This window comes from Vulpes lagopus, chromosome 23 (genome assembly GCF_018345385.1).
Source record: "Vulpes lagopus strain Blue_001 chromosome 23, ASM1834538v1, whole genome shotgun sequence".
NCBI classification, from domain to species: domain Eukaryota; kingdom Metazoa; phylum Chordata; class Mammalia; order Carnivora; family Canidae; genus Vulpes; species Vulpes lagopus.
Window position 1 is genome coordinate 12,772,472 of NC_054846.1, and position 10,160 is coordinate 12,782,631.

The 10,160-nt window shown below is 41.2% G+C and overlaps 1 protein-coding gene across 1 annotated transcript in view; it reads left to right on the forward strand.

Moving 5' to 3' along the window:
- Positions 1 to 8,910, forward strand: part of RNF175 (ring finger protein 175) — a 53,221-nt gene extending 44,311 nt beyond the window's left edge. The window contains exons 9-11 of the mRNA XM_041738733.1: positions 2,989 to 3,122; positions 6,169 to 6,270; positions 8,790 to 8,910. Of these exons, the coding sequence (XP_041594667.1) occupies positions 2,989 to 3,122; positions 6,169 to 6,270; positions 8,790 to 8,910 (357 nt within the window). The remainder of the gene's footprint in view (positions 1 to 2,988; positions 3,123 to 6,168; positions 6,271 to 8,789) is intronic.
- Positions 8,911 to 10,160: the final 1,250 nt, after the last annotated feature.

Below are 10,160 nucleotides of genomic sequence, written 5' to 3' on the forward strand. Positions count from 1 at the left end.
CGGAATCTCTGGAAGTGGAGCCAATGCATCTGCTTTGTTTTAAATCTCCTCAGGGGGGATCCCTGGGTGGCGCAGCGGTTTGGCGCCTGCCTTTGGCCCAGGGCGCGATCCTGGAGACCCGGGATCGAGTCCCACATCGGGCTCCCGGTGCATGGAGCCTGCTTCTCCCTCTACCTGTGTCTCTGCCTCTCTCTCTCTCTCTGTATGACTATCATAAATAAATAATAAAAAAAAAAAAATTTAAATCTCCTCAGGAAAAGGAATGAGCTATCAGGCCATGCAAGAACACGGATGAACTGTAAATACATATTGCTAAGTGGAAGAAGGCAGTCCGAAAAGGCTACATAGTATGATTCCATTTATATGACATTTTGGAAAGGGTACAACTACGGAGATAGTAAACAGGTCAGTGGTTGCCAGGGGCCTAGGGAGGGAGCAGTGTTGAATAGGTGAAATACAAGGAATTTTTTAGGGCAGTGAAATTATTCGGTATGACACTGTAATGGTAAATACACGACACTATCCATTTGTCAAAATCAATAGTATTTTGAAGCAGAGAGGGGGAAACAATGTATACAAATCCAGAAAACCATTTAAGATGTAAGAGAATTCTAGGAAAGAATGTAGACTGTGACCAAGGAATCTAAGTGTATTACAAATACATGAAATAACCACAGTGAAGGAAGTAGGAAAAGAAAGTGCAGATCTGAGTACCTTTGAAATGAGCAGAAATCTAAGATTAAAAGCAAAGGAACTGAACATAAGCTCTGTACTCTAGTTCATACAGTGGTTTCCCTCAGGGCTATGGGTGACTATGGGTGACAATCCTGACACTGCTCTACATGTATTCTGGAATTGCACGGCTACGTAAGTGGAGAGGCCTTAATGGGAGCTATGTTTCTCACTCCAGAGGGTTCCAAACAGGTAAGGAGAGAAGGCTAGAATGATCCATGTGGTAATGGATAAGAGTTAAAGACTTCAATCTGAACTCATGTTTAGCTTAATATAGATTATATGTGTCTTAACATAGATGGACACAAAAAGGACTGTCTATTGCTATGTTATAAACATGAGTTAGTATATACATATATATTTCCTTGCTCTGTTAGCTAAGAAGCCCTAAAGCAATGACACCCCAGTAACAAGGAGCACACCTCGTGCCCAGATCTTTTCTAATACCATTGTACAATAAAAGGAACCAGGGCTTCCTGGAGAAATAGTTGATTCTAGGTCTTGGCAGGAACATTCAATTGAACCTGGAGTATCTTGTATTTCCAGAAGTTAAGGAAGTGCTCAAAAAACCAAACCACAAAAAAAAAAAAAAAAAAAAAAAAAAACCCACAAAGATGAGGGAAAGTCAAAGAGATACTGAAAAAGCTCCCAATGGCCAAAGCTGGAACAATCTGTACAACAAAATAGCAGCAGCAGTAGCAGCAGCAGCAGCACTGGGTTATAACAAAGTATAAAATAAATATCAAGAGTCCATATGACATGAATGAATAAATGGAGGAGAACAAACAAATCTCCTATTCAGAAGAATTCCACATAATTTATGTAGATACTCCAACCATAAGAAGGTTGTGTGGTTAAGTTTTTTGTGTCAGCTTGGGTAGGTTATGGTGCTCAATTGTCTGATCAAATAGTCAAACACTAGTCTAGATACACACACACACACACACACACACACACACACACACACCATGGGTTCCTTTTTTCTAGAGAAACCTCACTGACACTGAGATAGAGCATAGCCGACCCCCTCCTTATGAATGGGCTGCTCATGGTGATTTCCTTCCAAAGAGTACAGAACAAGGAGGAGTCAAAGAAAGAGTGGCTAGTGGAGAAACTTGACAAACACTGCCACAAGCCAGGTGATTAAAGTTAATAGCAACAGTGGTAAGTCATGTCGATAGCATGTACCTCGCTGTGGTGTGATAAGAATGCCACCTTTATTGTCTCCTTCCCTAAAACCCATACTCAGTGTAATGAAGAGAAAAACACCAGTTAAGTTGCAACTGAGGGACATTCCACAAATACTCCCCTACACTGTCAAAGTCATAGGAAAAAAAGCAAAGTCTGAGAAGCCACCATAACCAAAAGGAGCCTAAGGAAACATAACAACTAAGTGGTATCCTAGATGAGATTCTGGAACAGAATAAAGACTTTAGATTAACAACAACAACAACAACAACAAAAAACCTAAGTAATCTGCATCAAGTATGTACTTTATTTCATAATTAGTGTCAATGTTGGTTCATTGATTGTGATGAAGGTACCATACTAATGTTAGAGGTTAATAATAGGGGAAACAAGGTACATGGTATATGGGGACTTGTATTATCTTCCTATCTTCTATTTAAAACAAATATTAAATGAATATTTATCTTTTAAAAAAGCAATAATCACTCTTCATCCGCAGTACTGGAAAGATAGAGGTATCCCAAGTTAGAACTCTAAAAACATCGCCTCCCAGTGGGATTAATCTGTGTGCTCCTTCTCATCACATGGGAATTAAAAAATATGGAGATGCCTCAGCTTACCCCAGATCTGTGTGTGAATCAATCTCCAGAATAAGAGGAAGAGTCGGGGTATGGGTAAGCTTAAAAAGCTTCCAGTGTGACTCTGAACTATAGCCCTGGATAAAAACCTTTCCCCCCCTTTTTTTTAATTTTTTATTTTTTTTAATAAATTTATTTTTTATTGGTGTTCAATTAAAACCTTTCCCCTTGAAGGATTCCTCAATGGGAAGATTAAATTGGAAGTTATAATTAGCCATGTGCCTTGGGTCCACTTGGGGTTGAGTAGGTTTTTGCCTGGAGACCCTGGCCCCACTGAAGCATTCCTTTGGGGAAGAGTGTTTCAAGTTCTAGACCAATGAAGAAGCAGTAAAGACTCTGTCCCAAAACCTGGCAGTGGCTTCCCTGTGTTCGGAGTATGCATGGCACGTGCTCGCCTTTCCAACAGCGCTCTGTGCATGTCCCCCAACAGTTCTACAGCATGAGTGGGATGCCCACGAGGAGCTTGGGGGATAACGTCTGCGCCGTCTGTGGGCAGAAGATCATTGTGGAGCTCGATGAGGAAGGACTCATTGAAAACACCTACCAGCTCTCATGCAATCATGTGTATCCTTTTCACAGGAAACCGTATGGGCTTCATCAAGCCAGTGATGGGAGGCCACTTTCAAAGAATCTGTGTTGGTCATGGCAGATGGCAAGTCAGGGAGCTCGTCTCATCCCTTCCTCCTCCCTCCTCTCCTCCCCGCTCACCATCTCCTCTGCTTGCTCAACTCCCATCCTCAAACCCCAGGCCTTTATCCTCTGCCACCTGTCTTGTTGAGACTTTCTGATAATCCCTGCTGAATAATGAATGCTAACTGAGGTGAAGTTCTCCCAGTAATTTCCTTTATAAAAATGAATCTTAATGCCACATGGACAGGAAAACTGCATCCTCTGCCCGGATGCTGGCTGGGAAAGTTTGCAAACCGTAAGCGGACAGATAGCCATCAAGGCCCAGGGAGGGAAAGGTTTGGGGATGAGAAAAAGTGGAGTTTCAGGTTCAGGGAACAACTCAGGACTATCCAGGTGGAGTCTGCATCTGAGTCTCACAGGACTGAATGCAACAAAGTGTGCTTTGCTTAGAAATAATCCTAGAAACCTGCTTGTATCAACAGTTGCGGGGTGGGGGGGCAACCAGGTGTCAGCTTTGGTCATAGAAAGAGTCTAGTGCCACAGGCAGTAGGAAAGAGGGACCAACACTTGCACACCCAGTTCTTGGACCACTTGGCTCCTCTGCCTGTGAATTCCACCCCAAGTGGCTGACAGATCTTTAGGTGTTAGGAACCAGACAAGCCTGGGGCTGGAAACTAGCATTCTTTGGGGATTCCAGTGACTGTTGAGGAAGCCCTCAGTATGCAGAAACACACTGGGCTCAAGATCCCTGAGCGAAGCAGCTTATGCTGCCTAAGCATGGAACTCTGGACACTAAAGTCGTGTGTGGGTTGGCCGACAGTCGGTATTTTAATTCTTTTCTAAATACGGGGGGGGGGGGGAAGGTATCATTTTTCTTTATTTTATGCTACAATATCAATTTGATAATATTGCTCTACACCCAGTTCAGACCTCTGGCATTATCAGGTGGTGAAACCATCTATCTTTTGCCTCTGAAGCCCACCGAGCTCGCTAATACTCTAGACGTGCAGTGCCCCTGATCCCGTTCTATTTCATCTGGACAGATTCCAATTTTTCAATCCCGAGAGTTAAAAAGTGGACTAAATGCATCTGAAACGTACTCGGAGCCCTCACTCCAACATTTAAGCCTTACTATTTTAAGATTAAAAAATACAAAGACAACCCATATAGAATTCTGTGGTGGTTTTTCAGTGTGACCACTTTCCCAAAAAACTATCCTTCTTTGGTAGAAATTTTCCAAATCTGGCCTTAGTTTTAAATGTGATTACTTTTCAAATGTTGGAACAGAGCCCCTTCTGCCATTTGCAAGTGGAAATATTTTCTCTCTCCACCTTTAAAAGCACTTAGGGATTGTTGTACATGTGTGCGTATGTACTCTAAAATGTAGTCACCTTTGAATTTGCTTTGCAGGGAGTATTACTAATGGCCCACTTTGGCATGAGTCACGTTAGCAAGGAGCAGGCAAATGTGAGTTATATTAATAACGTGAGGCAGGAGAAAGAATCAGAATATTGCTCTGCAGCAATTCTGACAGCTTGGAGACTTTACAGCATCGAGATTTTGAAGATGAGACCAAGATTATTAAAGAGGAGGTGGACATTTCACTGCTGTCTCTAGGACCCCTGAACTCTGTATCTCTCTAAAAGATGGGGCCATCCTCCAGCCCTTTTGAATATAGAGCTGTAAGGGTTTTGGTTTAAAATCTTTGTTGTCGTACACTACTTTATATAAACCCAAGCCTATTGCAAAGGTGACCCAACTCCAAGAACATAAAATAGTGGAACCTCTTAGCTGCGTGAAGATCTAATATTGAGGAACTACGTACACGGCCTCCACTTGTCTACACTTCACAGTCCTCCACTTGTTAGAGAGGAGACCTCCACATCATTGCTGTTCACATGGGTGACAGCGGACTAGTCAGAAAGTCCTGTGATCTGGATCCAGAGAGCCACAGTGAGATCAACAACTGTAGAAAAAAATAAACCACTAGGATGGATCAATAGGACGGATCTCACTACTGTTAATCACTTTGCTCAAATCTACAATGTTGTCAAACCTGAGAAAATGTATTTGCAAAAGCAATTGGTTTTGAGTGATCCATTCAAACATTTATTTAATAAATAGGCCCTCAGGCACTGTTTACGGTGCTGAGGAAACAAAAGAATGAGACCTGGTCCCACAAGTAGCATGCAGTCCAGGAGAGACGTGTATGCTCATTGAATGTCATGATACAATGTGATAAGAGCTTTAATAGGAGCGGTCCCCTGATGCTGTGGGAAAACATAGGATGTGCTCTCAACTTTAGGGGCAAAGGGCCAAACTCTCTAGACAGGGAGATATATGCAAATGAGTTTGTAAATGCCTAGGGTTTCAGAATTTTATTAGGTTTATATTCAATTAAAAATAAGTGGCTCCTTATCAGTAACAAATAACTTGAGATAGGACTATGAAGCTAATAGAAATATCTGTAAGTTTGCGGTTTATGACTTCAAGTTCCCTAAGCTTGCCTAAGTCCTTAAGATAAGGCTGATTCCACAGTACAGTAGGTAATGAGTAATGCCCAAAAAGTAGGATAGGGAGGTGCTATGGTAAATGCATGAGAAACACACGATGAGCGAGGCAGGGAAACACCATGATACATTTACATAAAGTATTACTGTAGAAAGGCACTTTCATATTCTTTATCTACTTTAAATCCTGGAAGAATCAAGTGAAGCAAGAACAAAACCAAGGAGCCATGTAAACTCTGAAGGGTCCTAAAGCTATAGCAGCTCTGATGCAAGCTCCCAGTCCCTGGGGGTTCCGTGGTCCTGCCGAATCTTCCTTAAATAGTGATTCACACAATCAAGTCATGACTGACAGCCATTCTCATCCTCTACTCCCCCCTCCACCTCCCGCAGATGGGGTCATTTCCATTATGCCATCATGAAGCAGACCTTGCCCTTTAATATCTAGAAACTTCCCTAACGAGATACCTAAGCTTTCATGAATTCTGCATCCGCGGTTGGTGTATAGTTGGTAAAAAGCAAACTTGCCCTTACTGCAAAGAGAAGGTTGATTTGAAGAGGATGATCAGTAACCCGTATCCTTTTTTTAAAAAAGTTGTGAAGTATTATCTTAAATATTTGTGGTAATGCATTCTTTAATCAAAATTTTCATTACCTTCATGAAAGTTTTAGCAGAAAAAGTTTGTTTTCCCTAGCCATTTATTTCAAAATGACTTACTGCTCTCTTCTCCCCTGTGCCTATGTTAATACTCTGGCTAGGACCTTAAGTGCCAAAAAAGATACATTCTGCTCTCCATATTCCATATGTTCCACCCTAAGGGCTTTAGTGAAAATGTGATGGGATATTGCAAGAGATAGGTAAATATATGGAAGGATTAGATAGATGATAGATAGATAGATAGATAGATAGATAGATAGATAGATGATAGATAGATAGATAGATGATAGATAGATAGATGATAGATAGATAGATGATAGATAGATAGATGATAGATAGATGATAGATGATAGATAGATAGATAGATAGATAGATAGATAGATAGATAGATAATAGATATATAAATAGATGATGGATGGATGGATGGATAGATGGATGGGCAGATAGATGGATGACAGGTAATGGGTGGATGGGATGAGTAGGTGGGTAGATAAATATGTAGACTGGAATTGAAATTTCTTTAAAAGATTTTGTTTATTTATTTATTTGGGAGAGCATGAGAGGGAGTGGAGCAGGGGTGGAGGAGGAGGACTAGAAGTAGAGGGAGAAGCAGACTCCCTGCTGAGCGGGGAGCTCATGTGGGATTTGAGGCAGGCCTCCCTCCCAGGACCCCAAGATCATGACCTGAGCCCAAGACAGACACTTAATTGACTGGGCCACCCAGGTGCCCCTGGAATTGAAATTTCAAAAGCTTCAAATGTGAACTAGAATATGGAAAAGAATTTTGAAGGTGTACTAAATTTTATTATTTCCAGAAATGAGTAGAGTTGTTTACCCCATGTATTTTGGCCTTTTAAATTCCTTACCATGCCTCATCTTGTCTTAGGCTAAACCCAAGGGATAATAATATTGAAAGAAAATGAGAAAAAAAAATAAAATAAAATAATAAAAAAATAAAAATAAATTTAAAAAAAGAAAGAAAATGAGGACCTACAGACAGCTTATGGCAACAACTAGGATTTTTATAGACACCATGCTTCTCCAACTAAGGCCACAGGAAGCCTCAATGGCCCCATCCAGAGCGGACTATAAAGACTTAGTCCTCAACCCCACTGGCCCAAGACCATGGTATATGTCCTCTAGGAGGGTAAAAGGTTTATATTCTATTTAGGTTTATATTCTATTAAACCTCTAGGTTTAATGTCCTCTAGGACATGGGATTAAAACATATCCCAACCCTAAGCAGAAAACACTGAGAGGTCAGCATCAACCTGCCAAGTACTCTCTCTTCGCCTAAGAGCCACTACACTTTCTAGGTACCAGTCACCTAAATTTTACAGTGCTAACGGAGATACCGCCCTTGTTCCCTGCTCCCCTACTCTTCCCCAACCCTATACATGGATTTAACGATGGCTGTTGGCAGCAATGCGTCCATCTCTGAGAATTGCCAATCAAGGGAAGATTTGCTGTTAGGGTAGCAGGGGATGCAGCACCGTGGCTGGCTGTGTCTTAGGGCCACAGCAGCAGAGCACCTGTGCAGCCACCAGCTCCATCTACGGCCCTGGCCTTTCTCAGTGAGTCAGCGTAACTGAAGCACAACCGAGGCTAAAGGTGTGTGCAGCTTCTCCCTCCCTCCTCTTCACGCACCTGCCCTGAAGTCCCTTCTAATATGGGCAGACCGAGTCGAGAACCACTTCTGGTTAATACCTTATGAAGCTAAAGGATATACATCTTTGTTATAAAAATTGGTGGTAATATGATCATAAATATCACCTTAAATGATTGTGTAAATAACAAAGGGCAATGGGTTACTCTATACAGTCTTGAGAGAAGAAACTCTTAAGTATTACATGTACTCTTGTAACTTTTGAATATTATTACATGTACTCTGGAGACTCAGAAAAGCAAGCTACTTGGGGAGTATGTGCCTTTATGTGTGTAACATTGCTATCAGAGATATTAGGTATTAATTATGTCCCTTTAGCACAATTTATCAAAGAAATCAGGAAAAGTATATCTTATCTGTGATGTTTTTCATTTTAATACACAACACGCTCCCTCTGCTGAGTCAACTACGCGAGAGCCCAAGGCTGTCTTGGCTCACTTACAAAAGCCTCCATGGGCCTTGGTTTTTCAGAGCAGTCATTTCCCCTTCCCACTGTCTTTTAGTATTGACCCTTGCCTTTAGCTCTTGTTTTATAGTTCGGGATTTTACTCTAAACTGTTTTGATTTATTTTGGGAAATTTGGTGTAGTGTAACTAACACTGATAACGAAATGCTATAACAATCACATAAGGGGCTTTTAAATGAGCACGTAGAATTAACGAGAAAGGAAATACCCTCTCATGGCGTTGCTTATTGTATTTGCAAATGAGATTTGTGAATATGTCTGCTACTTGACTGTACGTAGAGCAACCTCCTTAACTGAGATTTAGCTGGGAGCGCACACACTTTCTGTATGGACAAATCCTTGATTGGCTTCGTTATTTGGTGGCCTGGCAACCCGTGGTGATTGGAATAGTTCAAGGCATTAATTATTCACTAGGGCTGGAGTAGTACAGCAGACCTACTCCAGAAGCAACGAGTTGCATGTTGAAATATTTTTAAATCCTTGATCCTACATTTATTATTGATATTCTTTTTTTTTTTTTTTTAATTTCAGAGATAAGCGCAAGAGTTTTGAGAACTGGATAAAACTCAGGACCCTACAAAAAAGGCAATCTGCCTATGTGGAAAGAATTTAAAAGAGAAGTTGAATGTCAAAAGTTCAGAAAAAAAAAAAAAACAGAAAACCAATGAATCAGCAAAGTAGTAATTAGTAAAAGTTTGTTATGCACATATCAAAAAGATAGTTTGCAAACCAGGAGCACTCAGACCAAAACACAGAAGGAAGCTCAGAGGTATAGGTTACACAACCGCTTATCTAGTTTGGAGGCGGTGACTGTTTATTCTTCACAGTGATTGGTTACAGTATTGGAATTTTCTTAAAGGAAAGGGAATTGATTAGTGATCACCTCATATCAATTTTGGGGAAACAATTTAAGTTTTGCTTATGATTTTCAGAGGCGTAAGCAAAAAGCACCCGGGGCAAGTTACCCTCACTTGTCTTGCAAAGTAAGCTAAATCAAGCTTTGCCTGTGAGACTAAAAACTGGTTTTGTCTGCTCTGGGACTTCTAAGTCTGGTCTCTGTGTTTGATTTTAACGTGAGCAACAGCATAAACCTTTGCATCTTTCCCATTGTGATCGTTTTCTAATCCAGGCATACAGCCCATTTGTTAAACCCACCATGGACCTGCTATCTCTAATGTGGCTGATAAGGTACTTCTTACTCCAGCATTTAGCTATAACTAGGATCTTCTGATCAATTCAACGTCTTCAAAAGAAGTAGGCAGAGTTGTTATGTAAACTACAGTTTAAGGATAAGGTCTTCTCTGCTCTCTGCTTGTCACCGCGTGGCAGCTTTGGTGACATAAAGCCCTTTGGCATGGAGGGTGTTATTCTGGAAATGTCTGGCATTAGGTGCCACAGCCCATTCAATGAGCCAGACGTGCACTGCATTTGCTGGGCCTGCCAAGTGCACCTGACCCATCCAAGGGCTGCACTAAAGAAGGGGAGAACCACTCTCTTCTTCTGTGCCACTCCGTTCACACACACACACACACACATGCGTGACATCACTCTCTTGCTGTACTCTGCTTTTATTTTCTTCATAGCACTTATCATTACCTGAAATCATATCATACATTTATTTTTTTATTTGTCTTCCCCTCCATGAAGGCAGAGGATTTGATCTATTTAGTTCCCT